Consider the following 27,631-nt stretch of genomic DNA (forward strand, 5'->3'; position numbering starts at 1 on the left):
AGATTTGTTGTGATGATAGTTATCTGTTTGCTTTTTAGAAAAGGATTTCTTGTACTAACTCTATGACCTAAGTGAACTCACATATGGTAACCACCAATGTTCTAAGTCTGCAGACATAATCCACTTACTAGGAAAGTTATATAAACATGAGCCTCAGTAATCTTATTGGTAAAACTGGGATACTAATATCTATAAAACAGAGTTAATGTGAGAATTAAATAAATAATAATATATATTGTGACTACCTTTTGTTGTTTTTCCCAAAAATCAGAGTCTCACAATGGAAGATAGTTTATTTTGGGAACAGATCTTAGGGAACAGAAGTGGGAACCTGAGAAGAATAAATCGAGAAAGAAAGGAGGCCTATCCGAGATATCTTATCAAGCTGGTCAATGCTGTAGGCACTGGGGCTTTATCCGCCAGGAAATTCTGAGAACCTGTGGAAAATGCGCTTCAAAAGGGTCCATCCAAAGAATGGCAGAGTATTTGTGAAGGGTTGCTCTGTGGGGTTTCAGTGCCTCACACAAGGCTGTGTATGTATTAAAATATCTGCGCAGCTTCCTGAGGGATTTCACATAGCAACTGCAGGAAAGCCTCAAGGCAAGAGGTGAATATAAGTCAAGCTATTTGGAATGAATGCAGGGGAGATTTATGAAAGCAGACAGGGGCCGGGTTGAATATAATGCTGCCCCCAGTAAATCTGATGGCCAGGGATCTATCTTGTCACTAGACAGTGGTGAGGCTGTCACCCAAGGGCATTTCAAATAAACTGGATCATCAGGGAATTATTCACAGTAGAACACAAATGTAGGATTTAGAGCAGTTTCAGGGGGATTTCCACAAGGTTAGAAGCAGTGGCTTCTATGAAAGATTCTTAAGATCCAGGACCATGGAGATCACCAACTTAATGCCCTACAATGGTCAGCTGGCTAAGTAGATGGCTTGTAATCCCATCCAAGAACAAAAATACAAATAAAAACAGTAGTAATAAGAAGCTTATCTTCTTAGCATATAATTTTAACATTTATAAAACACTCTCATATGTATTTTCTTCTTTGAAGTTACCAGCGGTGCTGTGAGCATGTATGATATTATTCTCCTCATTCTTCAGAAGAAGAAATGTAAACTTTCTAAGTTTGAAGGGTCTTAAGCAAGGCTTCATTGTCTACATGTAACAAACTAGAAGAGAACCAAGGCATGTTTATCCTAATCCCGTCATCCTAAAAGTTGCCTTTATTTTTTAAAAAATTTCCTCCTATCAATTATTTTGTAAGACCTAAACCTACTTGTAGGGGCTCAGCAGCAACCTAAGCAAATCACTCACTCACACACTTCACTCAATGCATGAGCAAAGTTTACCATTAGCAAAATGTATTTCCAATCCCATTGCCATTTGCAAAATTTGATCTCTTACCAAGGAGTCAAACTAGATTTGAAGGAAATTGTCTCTAGATGATGCGTTCCTCTAGACAGTTCCCCACAGGAACTGACTTCTAAAGGACTAACCAAAATAATCTGCAAAAATCGAAACTCAAGAAAAGCAACATTTCTAATATGACAAAAGTGTTGTGACTGATATATGCCAGTTCTGAAGATTTGAAAACATGTGATGTTCTTAAATTTATCTTTTTCCATCTGTCTCCAAATTTTATATCACTGAATTTAACTAATTAAATAATAATAATGATAATTATACTATTGCTACTACTACAATAATAATTGATTATTGAGAACTTATTACTATGAGCTAGGTACTGTTCTAGTAGGTGTTCTATTAGTTAGCTTAGTTAGTTCCCACAATAATCCTTATATAAAAAGTCATATTAGTATTCTCACTATACAAATAAGAAAACTGAGGTAGAGTAAGATTCCCAAGTAGCACAGCAAGGGGGTGGCTGGTTCAGGTGTGTTCCCATACAGTCTTAGCCACTGTACTGCTCCGAGCAGATTTGGTGGTCAGGTACCTATTTTGTCACTAGATGGTGGTGAGGCTGTCAGCCTGGGACATTTCAGGGAACTGTGATTTCAAACCTAAGCTTTGTAGTTCGGTCTGCAGTTACAAGCTCTCAATGTCTAGGAAAATAAACTTTCACAGATTCCTACACACTGGTAAAGTGAATAAAGTATCTCATAGTAACAAAAATTGATTAACATCTTTGGAGAGAGAGAGAGAGAGATAATGTTTGTGAGTGTGTTGAGGTTAGGGGCAAAAAAGAGCATTGCAAAAAGAAAGAACAATAGAGGCGTATTGCCTCGGGGGGAAAAAATCCCCCTAGAACTTGAGAGTCATTTACAACTTCTAGGTTACTCTTTTCTACTCTAAATGTGTAGGCATTTCACGTTGACATTCCCCTGACTACTATAAAAATCAAAAGTGGTGTGAGGTGATTCACTGAATCTGAGAAATGGTCTTCCTGTGAGCTCTCCAGGTAGAAGAAATAATTCCCCTCATGCTGCTACCCCTTCATTTGGAGGCTCTTCTCCCTGTGCTTTGCAAAACCAGCACCAGATCCAGGAGTCCCGCCTATGAGAGGCTGCCTGGATTGACCAAGAGAGAACACAGTACACAACTCTCCCCCAGGGAAGTGACATACCCGGTCAGTTTTTCCTTCAGTCTGAACGCTGGTGTGACTGCGGACCTCATGATCCTCTTCCAGGTCAGAAACATCCTCCAGTTCCTCTGGGGTCTATTAAAAAAGAAAAAAGCAAAGCATTGCTGTCAAGTATGCAAAATGGAATACAGTCTGTCAGTACCTCAAAAAGGAAGCACAGAGAGCAATATGACTCAGCACTTCACTCCTAATATACCAAAAGAAATGAAAATGCATGTTCCCACAAAAACCTGTAAACAAAAATTCATAGCAGCACCAGTCATAATATCTAAAAAGTGGAAAAAACTCAAACATGTATCTGCTGATGAACGGATAAATAAAATGTAGTAAATTCATACAATGGGACATTCGGCCATTAAAAGGAATGAAGTACTGATACACGCTGTAACATGGGTGAACCTTGAAAATATCATGCTAAGTGAAAGAAGTTAATCACAAAAGACTATATATTGTGTGATTCCATTTACATGAAATGCCTAGAATAGGCAAATCTATAGAAACAGAAATTTGATTAGCGTTTCCTAAAGAAAGGAGTGGAGTAGGGGGAGTGACTGCTAATGAGCGTGTGGTTTCTCTTTGGGATGATAACAATGTTCTGGATTAGATGGTGGTGATGGTCACACAATCTTGTAAGTATACTGTAAAACAATGAATTTTATACTTTAAAATATTGACATTTATGGTATACAAATTATATCCTGATAAATTTTGAAAGAAAAAGGAAGCAAAAATTATCAGAAGGAAGTTTTTCACCTCGGTGAGCAGCAATATGGCTAACCAGTATATGGTTACCACAAACCAATGTGTTTATTGGTGAACAGAATAATTATCATTAAAGTCATATAATATCAAAACGTTATCAAACTTAGTAAAAAATTAAATTTTCTTGGAACTTAATAATTTAACATGAACTCCAGTGTCTATTCTAAATAGTTAACCTACTTCCATTCCTTCTCTTCAGTTTCAGCTTAAATATCTCTTGGTTTCTAACTCAGTAATCCCCTGGACTGAGTTGAGTTCCTGCCAAGGATTTCCCCGTTGCCCTCTGTTTTCACTATCATAATGTTAGTCACACTTTATTGTATCATTGTGTGTTGAAGTGCCTCCTCTGTGAGGTAAGGACTAGGTCTGCCCTGCTTACTGCCATATCATCACAACCTAGCCCATGCATGCTGTTGAATGAAGAAGCAAAATTATCAGTGATAGCCAAAAAGATAGTTGGCTATGAGCAAAACAAGTCAACAGTCACACAAATGTCTGTTCTAAATGCACGTTTACTGTGATTCTATCTTCTGTATTTCAAAGTTAAATTGGTTTGTTTTATGTTGTTCTTCCTAGTTTAAGGTTTTTATTCTTAGTTTCACTGGGCAATAATTTAAAGATATCAGTCTTTATTGCAAAAGCAAGTAGAAGTCCTTAAGAAGATTAACGTGATACTTGTTTCAGTTTACACAGACTCAACTTTAAACTATTATCCCTTTGCTGTAAAGCCCTAGTGAGAAATCCAGGATACAAACATTTAGGTTTCATGAAAAACAAATAAAGCAAAGTGGAAGATCTCGTATGTACATCTGGCTGTTAAAGACCAAAAAAAATGCAGGGCCTGCCTCCTTAGACCAGCTCTGGTTTCCCTTAAACCTTGCATTGCACACAGGCCCTTTGTTTATTTTCTTGTCTGCAAAAAGCTTTCTTTCCCCAGAAATGGGAATATAATGATTAGTTCACCGTATGGAGGAAAACTACCAATTTCACAACCATTAATGGCCTCAGATTCTTTCTCCATGGATCTTTAACCAGCACTTTCTATGTTCTCTAACACATTCACTAAGCATCACCCATCTTTTTGCATTTATTTCAACTTGCTCCAGACATTACCTGCCCCCTACCTCTTTACCAAGGCCTCCGATATATTAAGTAATTATCTATATGTCGATCTCTACATGCAATTCTTCTTTGCTGCAACTATATGCAGCTAAGATCACAGGACAATTTACTTTCTCTGCTTGGGTATTAATAACATGAGTTCACTACTATGAAATGTCTACACAATCACATATTTCATTATTAGCCATTCTTGTGTATTCTTCTCACAGTATTGAGAAAGGATTTTTGCAATTTCCCTCTTTGATACACCACCAGCCCCTGAATACATTCAGTAGCATCTGAACACATTCAGTCATCAAATTCCCTTTCTTGGGTCCTGTTTCAGAACTGAAGGCTATCTGGTGCCCTTACTATGATCTGTTTTTTATAAATGTCTCTTGCTTATTAATTGGGTTACGCTCTATCACGTAGTAGCATGTAACTTCATCTCTGATTTCAATATGTCATTTAACCCAAAAAATAAAGTCATTTAACATAAACTAAGACCAAGTGCTGCTGTCACAAGTCACAAGTACCATTTTTGTTGGTGATACTGCAGGGAGAGATAAGCCTACCATTCACGCCCACATACTTCTGTGCTTTTCTTTGTCTTTAACATAGAACTAATAGTTTTCTTGCTAAGCCAGCACAACTGACCTCTTATTTTCATGAATAAAATCAATGGGGTATGGTGTTCAAAATACTTGCTGGCAGCGTTTTCTTTCTGTAAGGCAAGTGGTTCGATGGCATTGAAAAATGAAAAGTTAAATACGAAATATTATAGTTTGAATTAGGTGGAAACTAAGAAAGGAGTATTCTAATCACTTTTGGGATGATACATTAACTCCTTCAGGACTGAAGACAAATAATAATATTAGGTCGGTGCAAGAGTAATTGCGGTTTTAAAGGTTAAAAATAAATTGCAAAATTACTTTTGCACCAACCTAATAGAAAGCAAATAACAATAATAATAATAATAATAATAATAATAATAGAAGGATGGGCTACCCTATACTGTACATTCTTAATAACAGCTTGTTTTTACTCATCTGGTATATCTAGAAGGTATATGGGGTGGGAGTAGTATGTGTGAGTTGTGTGTGTTTCTAAACAATTTTCATTCTGTGGGAAGAGAGACCAACTATCCTACAGGCAATGTCATGTGTTAGAAAGACCCTATACTGTTGAGTAACGCAGACTTGAATTTCAATTCTGGCCCTCTAATCAGTCATAATGTGAATCTGGAAATCTGTGTACCCTTAAATTTGGTTTCCTAAGAATCAAATTTTGGATAATAGTACCTTATCCTGAAGTTGGTTTTGAGGCTCAGTTGTACTAAAATGCTTTAAGTAAGAGCTTAACCCACAGACATAGCTGGGGTGCAGCAAGTTTGTTTCTTTCTCTTTATTGCTTTTTCTCCTCTTCCTTTTCTATCCTGTTTCTGATCCCAGCAGGCTGTTTTTGTTTTTTGTTTCTGTCTTTCTTTCTTTTTTTTTTTTTTTTTTTTTTTTTGTATTTTTTGATAAATCTTCTGTGGAAGTTTGAATAACTTCATTTTAACCCAAATGTATTATTCTAGATTGATATGGCACTTACTAGCTGCCTCTAGTTATAGTCACCAGATTTGGAATATATAAGGTCATTGTGTTAAGCACAGTTTAATATGATTCTGCACGCACTGTTTTCTCTTAAATCCCAAGTAAAGATCTCTTTTGATCTGATTTTAATTATCTCTTAAACTGGCCCCAGCAAAAATTGACTCTAACAGATTTTTAGGAATGATGAAAATATCTCCTTTTTAAAGCTAAGCTGTTTCTAAAGACCAAGAAGATAGATGCCCTTTTTATTTTTTTTTCTGAAAGACTGTTAGCATATTCAGTCATTACTCATTTATTTCACATATCAGAATTCAGTAAAACTGTTTTGTATTTTCCTATTTTTAACTCTTGCTTATTGTGAAGCCTTCCTTAGACAGCCCAAAGTGATTTGAAATAAGCTTAGTTTTCTTATCTGTAAAATGGCAAAAATACTACCCAATTCTTAGGGTTATTGTGAGGATAAAATATGATGAACTGGAATATTACTCAGTGACTAGAAAATACTCATGTTTCAATATTGTTCATGGTTATTAATATTATAAATCTCAGGGTTTTTTTTAATGCAAAAGAGGCTAGAAACCAGTATAGAACTTGAAAATATTCAGACTGAGATTTTTATATAGAAACTGGAGCTGCAAAAAACAGTAGTGGTACATTAAACTTCAGGGTCACAGTGAATTGGTGGTATTAATATATAAATATTTACTGATGTCGAAATAACTGCATTTATATTGCTCCGTGCCCCCCCCCACCCCGGGAGCTCAATGCTTTCTGTAGACCTAATTTCATTAATCTTTGCAGCATCCCTAGTGAAACAGGTAGGTAGCAATATTATAACTAAAATTTTACTTGCATAAACTTTATAAATGTTTAATACTGAAATGTGAAAAAGAAAATTTCTGGTCACCACACAGAAAAAAAAGAGAAAGAAGGAAAGAATCAGAGGGAGGGAAGGGGAAAAAGGAAAGGGGAAAAAGGGGAGGGAGTAGAGGGAAAGAGAGAAAAAGAAAGAGGGAGGGGGGAAGAAGGAAGAAAGGAAGGAAGGAAGGAAGGAAGGAAGGAAGGAAGGAAGGAAGGAAGGAAGGAAAAGAAAACAGAAGAAAAAAGGTAGTTTAAGAAACAGGAGTCATGCTTGGCATTTTCCTTTCAGAACTAAAGTTGAATTCTAAATCATACACGTGATTTAATTATAAATCATACTCCTCTATCTGTCACTGGCTTACCAAAATCAAATAACCACCAAATAACCACCACAGCAATGCCAGTAGATGTCTAACACTCAGAGCTCTTAGGAAGGGTGCTATGGATATTCTTCCAAAGCAGGAAGCTGACGTAACATATTCAGTGAGATCATGCTAGCTGAGTGGATAACACAGGATGATTTTTAAATGTCAAAATAGAGAGACCAGACTTAAAATACTTTTAAGAATAGAAATAGATATATTAATAACATAATTAAAAATTACAGAAAATTAAGAAATGGCCCTTGTTGAATATGCGCACATGCACGAGTGGACACACACACACACACACACACACACACACACACACACACTACTCCCTGCCGCCATCTCTGGCTAAGAAACTGACACTCTATTATTCTGAATGTTCGAGAAACCAGTAACATTCCTGTTACACTTGCCTCTTTTCTACTCCTCAAACATGTCCTACTCATCAACTCATTCCACTTCAAGCCCTTTGACTCTTTATATCTAGTGCTCTCTTGCATGGCATGCTCTTGCTATAGCTTTCACATGGCTGGATCCTTCTCACCATGGGGGCACAGGTGGCCTATCCTCAGCCCCAGCCAGTCTTCTCCGGCCAGTCTTTCTTCTATCTAAAGTTAACCTCTTCCTTCACTTTATTTTATTACATCACCCTGTATGTTTTACCTCAGGTTGCTTATCACGATCATAACATGAAATGATATTTTTCTTCTTATTCCATTTTTTTGTTTTGAAAGGAGATATACTTTGGTCTTGCCCTATTAGAACATAACCCCTGGGAATAGAGGTGTTACCTGTTTTGTTTATCACTCTGAGCACCTGAAATGGCATATGGTATCGCATTTCCCCCCAAATGAGACCTAACTGGAAAATAAACCCTAGCATGATTTTTCAAGATGTTCGTAACGTAACACCTATCCCAAAATAGGCTACAGTTAAGATCATCAGCCAGATGGACGCATTTAGTACGTCTGTTGCAACACACAACGGACGTATTGAATTATAAAATAATAAAATTAATATATAATTATAAATAAATAATATTACGGACTTTAATATTTAAAATAAATGATAATATAAATTATAATTAAGTATTTGTAAATACCCAAGTGGGCGCCTTTGGACGCGAGGTAAATGCCTATGTAAACAGATGAACTCGAGACTTATTGCCAAATGACCAATCAGAGTACAGACACAACGCATGAATAATATGCGCACTTGATAACAGACGAGGTTGTGTCTAATATGAATCTTCATAATTCAATACATCATATGTCACAACAGACGTACTTAATGCACTCATGTGAAATAAAGAAACATTTTCTGAATTGTGGTGTGTGCAATTTTTCGTCGCTTTTATGTGGACCATCATTCTTAACTGTCATCACTTTTGTTGCCACTCCTGTCTCGTAAGTCTTCAATTAGCACTTGATTTAATGGTAGATTTAAAGGGAATAATATTTTGACCTGCAGACAAGATGAGTGCAAAAAGAAAGAGCTATTCTGTTGAGTACAAGAAAGGAATCGTGGGGGACTCCCGGGGCAAGAATCTTATGTCTTTCTGCAAAGAGAAGAAGTTGGATCTCTGAATGGTCCAAAAATGGCAAGGGGACTACGATAACCTCAGTCAACAGGTCAACGAGGGAGATGCTAAGAAGCACAAGTGTGGATCAGGTCAGCAACCACTATTTCCTGCGTTGGAAGACATCATCTGTGAATGGATTGCCGACAGGCGAGCAAAGCCTTTGGTTGTGCACAGGGCTGATATTCAAGCATTTGCCCTTGCAATGGCAGCACAGTTAGAAATATCCCCAGAAGAATTCAAAGCATCACAACACTGACTGGATGGCTTCCTTCAGCAATATGAACTGTCTCTAAGATTGACAACACTGTTCAAGTGGGAAGATACTGAAGTTATTAAACGTGCACTTGCATTCAGTCCTTTGTTGATGGCATCGATTTTTCTCAATACCAACTCTCCAACATGATTGCTATGGATGAAACTGCAGTGTTTATGGGCCAAGGATCTCAAATGGCAATTGATTAGAGGGGTGCCTCGTCAATCTACATTCCCTCCACTGGTTACAAAAGTTGACATGTTACTGTATTTTGGCAATTTGTCTGGATGGAAAGAAAGCCCCACCTCTAATCATCACTAATGGCAAGAAAGATAAGGTTGAACGTGTTTCAAGCATTTATGTACTCAAAACTGAAAAAGTCTGGTGCACACAAGCAGTTATAAGGAAGTTGGTTGATTTAACGCTTCCATTTGTTTTGCAAGGTGGCCAAAGAGGTCTGCTAGTCTGGGATTCAGCCAGCATTCACTGTACTAAAGACGTGAAGGACTTCCTTACAGACAGAAGAATAGATCAAATAATGATTCCCACAGGAATGACTGCCTATCTCCAGACTCTTGATATTGCAATAAACAGCCATTCAAGAACCATCTGCACATGGAAATCATTGAAAATAGAATGGAAAGAAATCAGCGTGGAAACTTTGTGAAGCCTAGCTTGCAAGAGGTCGTGACTTGGGTGAAGAATTCATGGGATAAAACCACTGACAGCTGTGTTGCCAATGCACTACGAGCAGGCTACATGGACAAGAAGTGCTCATTTAAGGAGAGCTCTGTTGCTGGACATGAGAGATTGGGGCAAATGGTTCTATAGGAAATGTAGTCGCAAGAATTTCAAGCTGGAATTCAAGGTTTGGGGAGTTATGATGATGTTCCAGAAGATGACATGACTGTATTTGAATTAATGGTAGATTTTTATAAATGAATAAATGTAGATTGTTGTACATGAAAAAATAACACATCCCCTGAAAATAATCCCTAATGAGTCTTTTGGAGCAAAAATTAACAAAAAACCTGGTCTTATTTACAGGGAAATACTGTATGTGCTCAATAAAATTTCCTAACTGAATTAAGAAATACATGATTTTATGACTAATAAGCTTTGATATCAATGTCACAAGAAGGACATGAGAACATATTCAAGCTATGAAGTCATGTTTAATCCTTTGCCTTCTGCCTTCAGTAAGTTTTGATTTAATCAAACCTTTCCTAAGGGAAAGTTTGAAGCAAAGATTCCTGGATTTTTATAAACCTATGGAAATTAGAGACAATAGATTTTGTGCAGAGAGATTTTTCACAAGCTTAAAATTAAGACTTGGAAGATGAGGAAGACATCTATGTATCCCACTAGCAACGCAGTGAGGATATAAAAAGAATTAAGAGAAAATGCCATCTACCAAACCTAGACCAGTTTCAAGTTTCACTATGGTCTTGTGACACAAATGTGTCATGGAAACAGCAAGTAGTAAACCTTAAGGAACTACATGGGCTAGGACAAGGGGCATCTCATTGGCAACCAGTGTGGGAAAATGACAAGTGATGGGTATTTCTCTTAGATGCCTGGGTATTGTCTAAGACTCTAGAAAATCTTTCAACCTTGACGCTATTGGTATCTTGCTCTGAATAATTTTGGTTGTTAAGAGGCTACTTTGTATATTGTGAGCTTTTTTAGCACCATTCCTAGCCTTTACCCACCACATGCAGTAGGACCACCCCGAAATGTGACAATCAAAGATATCTCTAGACATTTTCAAATTCACCTGGTAGGGAGAATGAGGGACACCCTGTTTGAGAAATACTGCTCTAGGACTTTGACTTACCTGTCGCAACACAGGTGGTAGAGGTAAGAGGGGCAGGGGGCAATAACTATTTTTAAATTTCCCATGAGCAAAGTTAAAGCATAGTGACTTAGAAAACATAAAAATATTTTTTTTCTTGTACATGTGAGTTTATGGACTGAAATTCATGCCCATAAAAAACCATTATGTTTACAAAACAGAAGAGGGCACTGTTTATTCATTTTAATCTTAACCAAACAACTGGTAGACAATATCAAAAGATTTATGAAAATAATATTACAAACTTGGTTTCAATATTAATACAATCATTTAATAAGCTCTTTTCATTCTCTGGTATTTCTTTTTAAGTTTTACTCATAACGAAGAAATTATTAACTAGAGATATGCAGTGATAGTCTACGTTTATTTGATCAGAAATGAAGATGTTAGAAAAATCAAGTTAAGTCACTTCAATTAATATAATTGAGAGTCTTTATGTATATAGACATAGGCTACTATGCTAGATTCTGGGCATCTTCAGACAAATAAAACATAATCCTTGCCCACAGGAGAGATAAAAGGTAAGGATATTAGATGGAAATGAAACATATTCCCTAGAGTTAGAAGGTTGGAGAGTGACATTGAATGGTAAGAAATGGAGGAATTTCCTTGGAAATGACATGCAGAAAAGAAGAATAAATGTAAAGTGCCCCAAGTTAACCTAGGAAGGTATTCCATATATTATCAAAAAGCTGTTAGGTTTGTGTTATAGAGTAGGTTAATGAACTTGAAGTTAGGATACCTGGCTTTTCATTCTAACTTTGCCACCAATTTGTTTTATGTTGCTTGGCAAATCTCCTAATTTTCCTATTCTTCAATTTACTCATCTTCAAAATGGAGACGAGGAGTAAAACTTGATTATTTCTGCAAGTCCTTTGAGTTTTAAGATTTTATGAGATTATGCTTAAACAGAAAGCATAATATTAATTTGGATCAAATGTTCCTAGTATTAGGAGATCTCAATACTAGGGGGGATCCGGTAAATATGTTGAGTTCAGTTGATTAAAACATAACTTATTTCAATTCATTCTGTCAATTAGAAATAAGACGAATCTCCTGAATACATGTATCTTCTTGTTCTCACCAGGAGCGAGAAGGACTCTAGTATTGTTCACAGTTTTACAACCTGAGGGCCTAACACAGTGCTTGGCAAATAGTAGGTGCACGATAAATGTTTTGTTTTGTTTTGTTTTTCAGTGAATGAACACAAAGTAGAAAATAAATAGATAAGAAAATTAATAAGGATGCAAATAAAGACATATATCCCCATTTGTCACAATAGATCACTGGTGGATTTTCTTCTTATAGTATTTCAAAAAACAATTCAAAGTATCTCTAGGTACCACCATTATCATTCTGTTTCAAAAGCCATTTCTTTCTTCTCTTCCAGCATGTTAAAAATATAACACCACATGAATTATTCCGTATGATGAAACTAAAGAGACTGGATGAGTCTTATGCCCCTTAAAGGCTACAATTGAAATATATAGTTTGACAAAGCTGTTACACAATATTTAAAAAAAAATACTCTAAAATAAGAGGAAACAATACATCTGTAATACACAAGAGAGTATGATTAAACATGTAGTCAAATAGGACAACTTGGGCAGATAAATCCTGAGCATGTAGCATATTGTTGCCAGAGGAAATAAAACACTGAACCTTAGTTGTTTGTATATTTTTGGTGAAATAAATCTATATTAATTCACTACTTAGAAACCTATCCAGGCCAACAGCTACCAAACAGCTGATCATTTGATGCCTTATAGTTGAGTCTGGATTATGATGATTATCATAGGGGGTGATCATTATAATCACTTAACTTTATAAAAAGCCTTTCTAAGAACTCAAGCAATGATATAATCACACAAGGTAAATCATATTTTAGCCTCAATCCCTCTCCCAGGATGGCTGTGGGCAGTCATTCCTCTGCTCCTAAGACACCAATGAAGCTAATACCGTTAGAAAAGCACACACAAAATCAGCAAGAGAGTCGTAAATGAAAGTGGTATCATTGATCTCATTATACTTATTCAACCACCAAATGAGGTGGTGACCTAGTTCTGATTCCCAGGATTGCGTGTCTAATACATGAAAACTGTCATAAAACATATTCCAGCTTGAAGTTTAAATAAAGATATGAAAGATTAATGAAGCCATGAAGAGTAGCATTTGGATGAAAGCATATTTTTGGAATGTTGAAATATTATAAATATCCAGACCTAAATCAGGATCTTGGCATTCTTCTTTTGGAGAACAGAAAAATGATTTTTAATTGAGGTCTTAATATAATTCATGAACAACTTTGCTTGGTTATACCACATTTCTTTTCTCACTCAATGTTGACAATAAACCTGAGGAAGCAAATGTCATCCTTTTAAATGTATAGCTGAGGAAATCAAGCCTTAGAGTTAATAGAAGCTGTCAAACATCACACAGCTAGTAAGGGGCTACTGTGGAGTAGGGTCCGGTGCCCATCTCTGAACCATGGGGCTTGGGAGTCACAAATGTAGGCTGAAAGTGGAAATCGAGTAGTTAAAACTTACAAGTCTAGCAAGTGATCTTTAAACAGCATGAATATACTGCTCACAGAGAAAGGGAGGCCAGACACATAGGGGCTTTGATCAGCACACCACCAGCTTTGTTCTTAGTTTCATGCTTTCCTGCCAGATATAATTTCTGGACGTCAGCACACTTTGTGTCTGGAGCAAATAGATGATTCAGTCCTTTTTCACTGTTCCACCACCACCTACTTTGAACTATATATTGCCTTTAAAAACCCAACTAAAAGAAATCCTGCTTGTTTCTCAGGCTGGTATCCTGGCTTTACGTTATACCAGGATTGAGACGAATTTAATTTTGGCCCATAGCACGAGCAAAAATGTACCAATAGATCTGAAAAAAGAAAAAAAAAAATGCTTCTGAGTCATTCCTTTTTTTTTTTCCTTTGTTAAGTTCTATTTTAATTAGGCTGTTGTAATCAGCAAAACTATAAAATGTGTTTTGGACAGACCTGTAATTTTATATCCTATTTCCAAATTTTGAGCAGAAAACCTACACTGAGTAACTTGCCGAAACTTCTTTCAGTAAGGCACAACTGTGGTGGAACATAATATAAAGATTGAGTATCTGGGTTCTAGGTCATATGCTACCTTTAATAGTTTGTGACCTCAAGCAAATACTTGTTAAGAACTCAGCTTCTTCAGAACTAAATGAAACTAAAGGATTTATAAAATCCCCTTCTATTTTCCCTTCATGCTACAAGTCTGTTGCAGTTTTGGTTACAATGTATGAGGAAAGATGATGAATATTTGTTTTAAAAGGCTGAAAGCAACAAAGGAACAAAACAAACAAATAAACAAAACCTCATAGACACAGACAATAGTTTAGTGGTTACCAGAGGGTAAGCGGGGAGGGGGGATAGTAGAAGAGGGTAAAAGGGGATCAAATATATGGTGATGGAAGGAGAACCAACTCTGGATTGAAGGAGAACCAACTCTGGGTGGTGAACAAACAATATAACATATAGATGAAGTATTATAGAATTATGCACTTGAAACTTATGGAATTTTAACAACCACTGTCACCCCAATAAATTTAGTTTTTTAAAAAAACTGTACTGTCAGAACACTTTCTTTCGAAATGCTTAACACAATTTTAGATCAGAAGTTCCATTTGGATTGTTAACCTCTCAGGAGGTTAGAAATAACTGTTTAAACTTGTTTTGTCTAGAACTATTTAGGATGAGGTGAGGGTCCTTCGCAGGCAGTAACTGATGATGCTACTGAGAAGTGGGCACTACATTTCCTCTCATTGCTCTATAGGTCGGAGGTGTGCTGCTGTTGGAAACAATGCAGTAATAATAAGAGTAGTAGTGGGGGTGGGGTAATGATGGCCGTGGCAGCAGTAATAACAGTAGCAGCAGCAGCAGCAGCGGTGGCAACAGGTGACTAATAATACATCATGACCTTCAACTCCTGGGTATGGAACCTGCGACCATGAGTATCACACAAATTCTGTTGTATTTGAGTGAGGAAAATCTCACTTTTCCCATTAAACTCTATGCCAAACAAGCTCTATATATGTGAATTTGTGTTCTTATTCTTAGACTAGACAGCTGAAGAGAGGTTATCTAATTTTTAAAAATATGAATTTTTCTTTTTCAAAAGGGTTATTCAACTGATATTAAAACAAGAGTTTCGGACAATATCTAATGGCAAAAAAAATGTACCTAAAATACTTTAACTAAATATATATACATATATATATATATATATATGTATACATACACATATATACATACACATATACATATATACATATATACATGTGTATATATATATATACACATATACATATGTATATATTTGTACTAATTATATAAAACATTGCATATATATGAGAGAGAAAGTGAGTTGTGGAGTATTATATCTGGTTTTCATTCTTTATAATTTATTTTTTTCTGAATTTTTACAAAATATATTATTTTTATCATTGGGGAAAAAAGCAAGAAATCAGTGTTACAAGAAAATCGGCTTAAGGTTGAATGTGCCACTTCAAGGACATGTCAGTAATAAAAAAAGAGCAAGATTGCAAAACTTACTGCAGGGAGCAGAGCTGGCCTCGTCACTTTGCAATAGGTCTATCAATGTGGCATGATATTTGAAGCTGATGTAGACACAGATAAAAGCTTTCAATAGGTGAGGGGAAAATTGCTGCCTATGTCTTCATTATCAGAACAAACACTAAAGAAGACTGTGATAGCAGATGCGAGAAATATCCTTTACCCGGCCCCCATGCTATTTCCCCATATTGCATGATCTTCTTTTTAACTTTGGATCCATAAAAGCAGTTGCTTCATTATTTTATGTATCACATTTTCAGTGTCCTGGAAACTGGTTTTACAAAAGTGCTCTATAACAAAGATTGTGAGGGAAAGGAAAGTTGTGTTTTGATTTCCCAATGGGGATATATATTTTTTTAACCCAGAGAAAATCTTTTACTTGCAGAAATTGTTAGGCGGCCAGGTATAACATCAATGATCCTAACTGAATTCATCTATTTAAATTTGCAAAGTAATCCTGGGCACAGTAATAAAGCAACTACTCCCTGCTGTGTTCCAGCCATAGATGTTATATAAGGCTAAACAGGATGTCCAAACCTGGCATTCCTATTTCACTGAACCAAAAAAAAAAGAAAAAAATATGAAAGAAGTTCCACATGACTGAGGAGATGCTGCTCAGTAAGACAGAAATTCAGATCTATATTAGACTTTTGTACATACTAGTCAGGGTTACTGGACTGAAGTTTGCTTTATGAGACATAAGAATTCCCAACACTAGTAGAATAAAGGAGCTTAAGTTGTCAGTTTATATATAACATAGAACACTAGAATGCAACAAAATAAATACTTGGACAACCCCTAAGCAAGAATTATGCTCCCTATACGAGGGGAATTTTAAGTCCCCAAACTCAAAGACCTATTTGTAGAAGAGAATACATCATTGCTGAATACGTAATCAGATGTAAGTGGTTGGGAAACTAGCTCGTGGCAAACGCATTGTGTTATTTCTACACAGTCCTGTCCTGATCAATGGAATTAGGACAAGTGGTTAGAAGCAACCCTAGTGGGAAAACTCGATTTAAAAAATGTGTGTGTGTTCCTTAACATGTTAAACATCTGCATACCATAGAATCCAGTCACTCTACTCCTAGCTCTTTACCCAGGAGAATGACAACATATTCACCCAAAGATTCACACAAATAATCACAGCAGGTGGATTTGTAATAGCCAAGTAGTAAGAATAACCCAGATGTTCAACAGGGGCATGCTATAACTGTATGTCCATTCAACAAAACATTATTCAATTATAAAAAAGGAACAGATAATGGATACAAGTAACAACATGGACAGATCCCAAAATAATTATGTTGAGTGAAAGAAGCCTAATAAGAATATATACCGCATGATTCTATTTACACAACATTCTAGAAATTGCAAATCAATACTCAGTAACAGAAATCAGATTGGTGCTCATTTGGAGTCTCAGAAAAGGGTTATTAGATAATAAAGGGACATGAGTAAGTTTTATATTTTGATTATATGTTTCTTACCTTGATTGTAGTGATAGCTTCAGTTACATAATATGTCCATAAAACATATCAACTAATATGCTTTAATATGCACAGTTTATTAAATGTTAATTATACATCAATAATGCTATAAAAATTTTGCATTTACTTATTCAAATTCCTCTCTAAACACGTTAGATCAAGTAACAATTGTTTGCTTAGCTCAAGACTATAATTATAAGTGGGACCATGCAATCTGAAGTTCTGTTGAACAAGTTTATGAAAGAATTCGCACTGCAAGTTCATTTTTAATCAATTAATATCTAATCCTTTTTGCTATTAAATAAAATGGATCTCATTTCTGAATAAAGAACCACATATTTAATCAAAAATGTTAAATTATTCTTGTAACATTAATGTTAAATGTTAAATTGTTATAAAAAATGAACTTCAGTTCACAGATACCTTGTCCATGAGTTATCTCATCAGAGGTACTTAGAGATCAAGAAACATGAATCTTTAGTAAAAGTAATACCAACCACAGGCATTTCTATACGGATATCAATGTGAAATGACCAATGCTAAGAATAGCAATATATTATAGAAACAATGTGACTTTTCTATCACTTAACTGTGTTTATAAAATATCAAACCAAGCTTTATACTTTTTTAAACTTCATTCAAGGCAATGGCTTTCAAAAACAATTTAGTAGTAAAACCCATTTTTAAAAGAAATTATATAATGCTAGTATTGACAACAATACAAAAAAGTAATAATGTCACTAATTTAAAGCATAAAGCTGTGAAGCAGGTGTGTGGGTTTGTGTGTGTGTGTGTGTGTGAGTGTGTGTGTGTGTGTGTGTGTGTGTGTGTGTGTGTACATGGTGTGAAGTCTGGGTAGTCAGGCTTCTCCACTGCCCACCTTTTATTGCAGTCTGGAAAATAATCCCACTCATGCTGACTGCCCTAAACCCACAGATTAGGTACCACAATGCTTTCATGTTAGAGAGTAATTCTTCGTGTTTAACCAGAAATTTGCTATTTCAGTAAGGTTATTGGCAAAGTTCTGTTGAAATGTATGGAATTAAAGATAATTACATATACTTACACTACCTCCTGTAAATGACTAACGTGACTATATGTTCAGTTCATTTTAAAATACAACGGTAAAATAATAAAATAGCAATTGCAAATATTCATTGCAATAAATACAGGAGGCACCTACTGTATTTCATCAGATTTGCTAATGTGTTGCTTCATCCTTTTTCAGTAACCCCCTGTCCCCCATTACTACTCCCTTCTGGATTTATCTAGAAGTAGCCTTAGATGTCACCAGCCCCAAGCAGTGCACTTATAGATAAAAAAAGTCATTTTCAAAAACCCACTCAGAATATCTTTGGGTGAACAATATGAATGTCATCTATGTATAACACTGAAGTTAACTGCTAAATAAAATTAACAGCTACACTTACTATATATAAAACCAATAATTCATTTTATTGTCTGAGGAAAATAAATCCTAAGCACTCTTCAGCTGAATTTATCTTTTTTTTTTTCACTTTTCAATTCTCACCTTTTATTCTTATCTTTCCACCTATCCAAAGTAATTCAATATGCCAATTATGTTTTTGTTAACATTGTTCTGCTAACATCACCCCCCTTTTCCTGAAGATCTCATACTCTATCCAGAAGCCAGAAATAATTTTTGGTTTCTGGAAAGAAGATATTGTTTTCAAATAAGTTTTACAAAGAGAGAGACAATCTACCTTAGAACAGGATCCCCATTATCAATGTGGCAAGATGAAAAAGTATACCATTTTCTATGTGAGAGAATTTGCTAGGTTTGGTTTAATTAACCTCAATGACTGGTGTGTGTGTGTGTGTGTGTAGTGACACTATTCTTTCAAAATTTGAAGGGCGCATACATTACTTTTTATTAAAATTCAAAAAGAAATTTTAAATAGATATGGATTACATTCAGAAGATATTTATGAATTACTTGGATGAATTACTGTTTAGTTGTTATGAGATTGTCATAAATTATATGAGGACACCATCTTTATGATGCTAATGCAATATAGTCATAGTTCTGTATATTGAGTTTTAGTCAAAATTTCATGAATATTGAAAAATATTATTCACATTCTCCTATCAACATACATCTTTATCTACACAATAGAAAACTTTGTTTCATATAAAATACCCTGTTTCTGTTTGGCTAGACTTTACAAGCTGCTCCTTATTATTCTCTCACTAATATTTATAAATTGATTTAGCTTAGTGATAGAGTGAACAGCACAGTGATAAAGTGAACACTCCTCAAGATTTTCCAGGATCTTATAGACAAAATATGTTTGTTTGTTTTTCAATTTATCATTCTGCTTAGCTAATTTTTGATCCTGCTAAGGGTTTAGACTATCTAAATAGAGCTTTCACTTTAGACCTCAACTCTGGAATTACTGTATTTGAGAACAGAAGAAGCATCTGTTCAGGTTCTCCTCTGCCCATTTTTTAATTGGATTGTTTGTCATTTTGTTGTTGAGATGTATGAGTTCTTTATATATTTTGGATATTAGCCCCTTATCGGAGATGTTGTTTACAAATCTCTTCTCCCATCCGCTTGGTTGCCTCTTTGTTTTGTTGATGGTTTCTTTTCCTGTACAGAAGTTTTTTATTGGATATAGTCCCATTCATTTATTTTTGCTTTTATTTCCCTTGGCTTTGAGGTCATATTCATAAAATCCTCTCTGAACCCACGTACTGTAAGTTTAGTACCTATGCTTTCTTCTATGAAATTTATAGTTTCAGGTCTTATGTTTAGGTCTTTGACCATTTTGAGTTAATTTTGGTATTCAGTGACAGCAGTCTAATTTCATTCTTTTACACGTGGCTTTTCAGCTTTCCCAGCACCACTTACTGAAGACAGTTCTCCCAAAAGACAAACAGATGACCAACAGATACACAAAAAGATGCTCAACTTCACTAGCTATTAGGGAAATGCAAATCAAAACTACAATGGGATACCACTTCACACCTGTTAGAATGGCTATTATCAACAAGACAAATAACACCTGACAAGTATTGGAGAGGTTGTGGGGGAAAAAGGAACCCTCATACATTGCTGGTGGGAATGTAAGTTGGTATAGCCACTGTCAAAAACAGGATGGAGGTTTCGCAATAATTAAGAATAGAACTAACATATGACCCAGGAATCCCTCTTCTGGGTATCTACCAAAAAAATCTGAAAATATATATCTGTAGGGAGATCAAATATATGGTGATGGGAGGAGAACTGACTCTGGGTGATGAACACACAATGGAATTTATAGATGATGTAATACAGAATTGTACACCGGAAATCTATGTAATTTTACTAACAATTGTCACCCCAATAAATTTAATAAAATAAAATTTAAAAATATATATATATATATATATATATATATATATATATATATATATATATATCTGTAACAATATGTTCATTGCAGCATTATTCACAGTGGTCAAGACGTGGAAACAACCAAAGTGATTTTTGATAGGTGAATGAATAAAGAAGGTGGGGTGCATATACACAATGGAACGTTACTGAGCCATAAGAAAAGATGAAATTCTGCCATTTGTGACAACATCACTGGATCTTGAGATTATCACACTAAGTCAAATAAGTCAGACAGAAATGTCGAGAGCCATATGACTTTATTCATATGTGGAAAGCAACAAATGAACAAGACAGAAACAAAAACTCTTAGCCACAGACGATAGTTTAGTGGCTACCAGATGGTAAGGGGGTAGAGAGGGTGGTAAAAGAGGAAAAAGGGGGTCAAAGATATGGTGATGGAAGGAGAACTAACTCTGGGTGGTGAACACACAGTGCAATATATAGATGATGTATTATAGAATTGTACACATTAAATCTATATAATTTCACTAACCAATGCCACCCCAGTAAATTTAATAAAATTTAAAAAAAAGAAGAAGAAAAGAAAAGAACTCTGTGTTATATACTGAACTCAGTAAAAGTAATTTCAGTATTTTTGGACAAGAAGTCAGAATAACTAGGTTCTCATTCTTACTTTTCAGCCATTCACTTTTCCATTTAAGTTTTCATTAAAATGACAAATACTGTAATAGTTATGAATCATAGAATGATCGATAAAGAACTGATATTTAACAAAAGAAGTTTCCCCATCTAATGGGATACTAAGATTTATTGTTTCTGTGACTTTGAAATAGTTTCTGGTACTGTGTTTCATGTACTGTAAATTAAAGCACACTGTCCCTGCTTTCTTGATGTTCTGCATTTTACCTCTTCCTCAGCTACTGTTATTATGGTCAACTAAAGTGATGGCTGTAGATGTCTACATTATATATTATGTCTATATATAAACTAAGGCACACTTCATTTTTATGTAAAACTAGTTTTATAAAGTCTCTTTCTCTGTTCAGGGTACATAGCAGGTTCTCACTGAAACATTTTCTTCCTTCTCTCTTTCCTAAGATGGCAGTATAGGAGATAATTAATGCCATGCTCACTAGAATAAAAAGAAAATTTAAATTCCATTCCTAATACAACACAGATTAGTTGTGTGGCACTGAGGAAGTATATTAAACTCCTTTGATTTCGTATGCCTACTTTATAGGGTTGTTATAAGGACTATATGAGAAAATAATATGAAGTACTTAATATAGCACAAAGAACACAGTAAACACTCAAATAAATATTAGTTCTCATGTCATTCTAACACATGTCAAAAAATATATATATATTAGCTATGTCTAATTAATGTTGTTGTTGGAACTAAGTAAAGTATAGTAGACCAGGAGTTAGAAAAATTGTCCTGGTTCAATCACTTACTGACTACATGATCAAGTTATTTTTAACTTTTAGAGTCTAGATCCCTCATTCTGTGAAATGGGATTCATTATATCTAAAAGGGCTGTAAAGTTTACATGAGCAAGTTGTATAATAATTATTAAAGTATGCTATGAATATCAATTGCAGGACAGCTATGAATATAATTAAGGGAATAAATTGAATCACCTTTGACTTTCACTCTCATTTTATTTTGTTGAATAATTGAAAACACTCAGAAGAACCAATTTTTTAAAAAGCTAAGTTGGGCTGAGACAGAGGAAGTTTTAAATAATTTTAAAAATATGGAAAGCTTCTCCTTTGTAAAAGGCACACTGAAGATTAAGAAAGAGAGTCGGAAGAGAGAGCAAGAAAGCAGCAGAGATCTGAAATGAGGTGAGAAATGGATCAGGTAGGAGGGAATGCAAATATCTAGTAGTCACATAATGCAAATGGAAGTATATAACAGAATCTATGAAAATAGCTCAGAAGAGGAGAGTGACTTTCATACAGTGTGTGCTTCTCTCCATGGAGTACATTTCCATATAAAATTTAACTCAGATATTACATATACATATATATATATGTTTGTTATATATATACATATATATGTTATATATATATATATATATATATATATATATATATATATATATATATATATATATATATATAACATGACATGAGGACACAATTCACCTGAGGCTAGAAAACCAGAAGCCCTGTCCACGGAGGCCCTGTCTTTCACAAGCACAAAGGCCCCTGATTAATTTCTTTGGAACATTCAACATGCTAACTCAAGTAGTTGAGGTCAACAGTAAAATTATATCAGGTTTCTTAATTAACCAAAGTCTTTATTAGCCTTTGGCCTAATTTTTGTATTTCATAGTTAAACAGTGAAATTAAAAATCACTAAATTGGATAGGAATGGCGGCAATGAGGCGGACTTCTTGAGTTCTTACCACAAATTGAACATCTACAACCCATCAAAAGACTCTCTGCTCATCACTCAGAACAGCTAAGAGACTCGCTTGAGGATTACTTGAAGGTGGGCAAATTGGGTGAGCAGGGGAAGAAGGAAGAGAGCTGAGTGGAGACGCGGATGCATCCATGGCTGCAGAGATGCTGGGGGTTCCAGGATGGAACAGAGACCACAAAAGCCAGGAGGTGGGCTCTTTCCCTGCGTCCCACAGTTGATCTCTCCCGCTGAGAAAGCAGCATATACAGCATTTGAGGCAGTAACATCAGCTGAGACCTCTAGCTGGGCCCTAGGTTGGACAAAGGACATAAACTCCATACCTGGGCACCTCCCCCCAGTCTCCCAATCCTACCCCTGCCCTTCCAGGGACTCACACTGGCCCCTGAACTGAGGAGTAGTGTCAGATTACAGAGGAGCCAAAGTGCTCAGGATCTGGGAAGACCTGGTGTGCAGAACAGCTCTGACCCAGGAAAGAGGCTGGGAAGAGTGTGATACTACTGGGTTGGGAGAGAGAAGACTCCTCCACTCCCAGCCCCCACCTTTTCTGGCCTGCCTAGGGCTGGGCAATTATAACTGTGGAGAGACTCCCAGGGATCAGCAGTAGGCGGCAGATGCAGCTCTGGGCTTTCAGCAGCTCAGAAATCTCCCGCCCGCCACATACACCAACACACACACACACACACACACACACACACACACACACACACACGGAAGAAGTGCTCTAAGACTCAGGAGACCTGGGCACAGGGCTGGTTGTGTTATTCTCAGTGCACACATGTGCAGGCAAGAGCAGAAACTGCAGACTTTGTAGAAACTACCATCCATACCCCTTAGCCCCACTCATCTAAATCTGCAGTCCCAAGGTCACTCTGGGCATCAGGTGACCATCTCTGCCTGCACAATACACAGAGGACTCTGGTACAGCAGAGGACAACCTGGAGATTACTTGGTGAGTTTAAGCCAAGACTGGTGCTGCTTTTTGTGTTTTGCTTTGTTTTTATATCTTTGATATTTTTGCCTGTGTTGAGTGTGGGTTATCAGTTGTTTTTACATGTGAATGTATTTGGTTATTTCTTTGTTGTTGTTGTTGTTGTGCTTGGTGATTTGCTTACTTTTGGAATTGCCCTAAACCAGGGCCCAGCTCAAGAGGCACAAGATTCAATATACCCAGAGGCCAATTCCAGACCAAAGCAGAGTACTACCGGGTTTGACCTACAAGTGACACACCCAGAGGGAATTTTCTACAGGCAAAAGAGCCAATAGAGGCCAAGCCTCATTTAAGTGGTCAACCCTCACGCAGTAGACATCCTGCTATGGGCAGAGCCAAGTCTCACACTAGTCAGCCTAGGAGTCAATCCCACCTACTCACAAGCTAAAAGCAATTAAAGATCAACTTTAACAGGACAATATACACAAGAGTCACTTTTGGAGCACACGCAGAGGAGAAGAAGGCAGTGGTGCAAGTCACCTGTAAAGGACACATACTACATAAGATAACACAGCAAAAAATTAGAACCCTAGGGGATCTACCTAATACATCGAAGCAAACACAGAGAGTTAGCCAGAATGGGGAAACAAAGAAACATGTCCCAAATAAAAGAAGAAACCTCTACAATTGGAACCAAATGAAATAGAGGTAACCAACCTACCAGAGACAGAGTTCAGAACACTGATGATAAGAATGATTAGTGATGACATAAAGAAGGATAGAGAAATCATAATGAACAACCAGTTAGAACTAAAGAATACAATTACTGAAATAAAGAACTCACTTGAAGGAATTAACAGCAGGTTAGATGAAGCAGAGGATCGAATCAGCGACTTAGAAGACAAGTTAGCAGAGATCACCCAAACGGAACAACAAAAAGAAAAAAGAATAAAAAACAATTAAAATGATTTAAGAGACCTCTGGGATAACATCAAACGCAACAACATGTGCATCATAGGAATACCAGAAGATGAAGAGAAAAAGCAAAAGATCAACAACATATTTGAAGTAATAATGTCCGAAAACTTCCGAATCCTGGTTAAGGAAACCGACATACAAGCACAGGAAGTGCAGAGAGTTCCAACCAGGATAAACCCAAACAGGTCCAAACCATGACACATTATAGTTAAAATCACAAAGGTTAAAGACAAAGAGAGAATCCTAAAAACAGCAAGAAAAAGACAGCTGGTTACATACAAGGGAACTCCTATAAGACTATCAAATGACTTTTCTACAGAAACATTGCAAGCCAGGAGGGAGTGGCAGGAGATGCTCAAAGTGATGGAAAACAAAGGTCTACAACCTACATTGCTTTATCCAGCTAGGCTATCATTTACAATTGAGGGAGAGATAAAGAGCTTCCCAGAAAAGAATAAGCTAAAGGAATTTATTACCACCAAGCCAGCATTGCAGGAAATATTAAAAGATCTTCTGTAAAGAGAAGAAAGATGAAAACAATCTAACTACAAATGTAAAAAATGGCAATAACTATGTACCTATCAATAATCACTTTAAATGTAAATGGATTAAATGCTCTAATCAAAAGACATAGGGTCGCTGAGTGGATAAGAAAGCAAGACCCTTGTATATGCTGTATACAAGAGACTTACCTCAAATCAAAAGACACACAGGCTGAAAGTGAAGGGTTCGAGTAAGATATTTCATGCAAATGGAAATGAGAAAAAAGCTGGAGTTGGAATACTTATATCTGACAAAATAGACTTTAAAATGAAGACTATATTAAAAGACAAAGATGGGCACTATATAATACTAAAGGGATCGATCCAACAAGAGGACATAACCCTAGTAAACATCTATGCACCCAGAGAAGAACTAAATAAAGGTAAAATAAAATCATTTATTTTTCTTATTCTTAACATGTAATGTATGAAGTTTGCTCAGAATAAAATAGTTATAGTGGATAAAGTAACTATTAGTAACAAATAAGAAATACTTTATTAAAAGATGACTCCACTAGCTGTCACACAGTATAGGGTTATGTGAAATTGGACTTAAATTAATTGTAAGTGTATATTACAAACTCTAGGACAACCTCTTAAATTTTTGAGAAAATATATCATTAATATGCTGGGAAAGTAAAGAAATGGGAACCATTCAAAAGACAGAGATGTTCATCCTTACAATGAAATATCATTCATAAGTATAAAGAAATGAATTATCAAGCCTTGAAAGGACATGAGTGAAACATGAATATGAGTGTTGAGTGAAAGAATCCAATATAAAAAGACTACTAACTATATGATTTCAATTGTACATCATTCTGGAAACATCAAATTATAGAAATAATAAAAAATATTAGCAGTAGCCAGGAATTCAGGGAGAGGAGAAGAGGGTTGAAGGTGAAGCACAATGCATTTTTAGGGTAGTGAGTATACTCTTTATGGCATTGTAATGGTGGATACATGACATTATATATTTGTCTAAAGCCATAGAAATTTCCAGCACAGAGTAAATCTTAATTATGCAAATTTGATAAAATAATTCAGTAGGTTGGGGGAATCCCAGGAAGAAATGCAGACTATGAAAGAATATCTAACTGTATTACAAATATATGAAAAGACCTCACTGTAGATGGGGCAGGGATAGGTGTTGACTTATGAAACTTTAGAAATAAATGTAATCTATACAACTAAAGTCCAAAGAAATTACGTGTAAGAAATCTGGTTGATAAAGCCATTTCCCACTGGGGTGCAGGTTAACAGTTCTGATGGTGCTATACATGTATACAGGAATTAAATGATTAGGTAAATGAATGACGATGATGAGAGCCGTGTTTCTCACTCTTAGAGTGGGAGTTTACGGATGAACAAGGGAAGGAGGCTGGAATGACCCATGTGGTAAGAGGTTAGAATTAAAGACTGATGTATGAAATCATGTTTAACTCAATATAGACACAGATGGCTACAATAGAAATATTTATAGACATGTACATACATATCTAGATTAGTATACACACATGTATTTCCTTCTTGTCAGCTGAGAGCTCCTAAGAGAAATGACACCCCAGTAGCAATGAGCACCCAGAATGGTTTCTAATACCATTTCTCTAAAAAGGTGCCAAGGCTTTTTGAGAAATGGCTGATTCGAGGAATGGGAAAGAAATATACCAAAAGAACTTGAAGCATCTTATATTATCAAAAAGTAAGGAAGTGTAGGAAATATTTTAAATTCCTGTGTCAAAGGACACAGGAGACAAACAAAAGGGCTCTGAATGGCCAACCCTGGAACAATTTGAGCAGCAAAATACATAAAGTAGCATTGGGTTATAACTCAAAATATGAAATAAATATTCATGTGTCCATACTGATAAAAAGAAATGATTGAATATGTAAATAAATTGGAGAGAATATCCAAATCTCCCTTGAAGAATTTCAAATAAATTATTTAGACAGTCGGCTCTCAAGGAGAAGGACCTAACACCCTTTCCTTAAGTAAGAGCTACATAGTGTCTTTCTTTCAAAGTGAAGTATTAAAAGGGTGAAAATTAACTTTACAGTGGAGAAATCACAACCCCAGCTAGGTGATCAAGGTCACCATCAACAGTGATATATAATATTGACAGTAAGGACAATGGATATAAGGTGATGAAAATGGCACTTCATCTCTGTATACTGCCTCCCCCTACCCCCAATCACACAGACCCAGCCATAAGAAATACCTCAGTAAAATACCAATAAAAGGACATCCTACCCAATACCTGATCAGTGCTTCTCAAACCTGTCAA

General features: G+C 35.9%; 1 protein-coding gene across 4 annotated transcripts in view; it reads right to left on the reverse strand.

Moving 5' to 3' along the window:
- The window catches only part of CTNNA3 (catenin alpha 3), a 1,445,036-nt gene that overhangs the window by 166,826 nt on the left and 1,250,579 nt on the right, over positions 1–27,631 (reverse strand). For all 4 annotated transcript variants that reach the window (XM_019731774.3, XM_074339503.2, XM_074339504.2 and 1 more), the window contains one exon: positions 2,595–2,687. In XM_019731774.3, coding sequence (XP_019587333.3) covers positions 2,595–2,687 — 93 coding nt within the window. The remainder of the gene's footprint in view (positions 1–2,594; positions 2,688–27,631) is intronic.

This window comes from Rhinolophus sinicus, chromosome 15 (assembly GCF_057876585.1).
Source record: "Rhinolophus sinicus isolate RSI-liver-muscle chromosome 15, RSI-T2T, whole genome shotgun sequence".
NCBI classification, from domain to species: domain Eukaryota; kingdom Metazoa; phylum Chordata; class Mammalia; order Chiroptera; family Rhinolophidae; genus Rhinolophus; species Rhinolophus sinicus.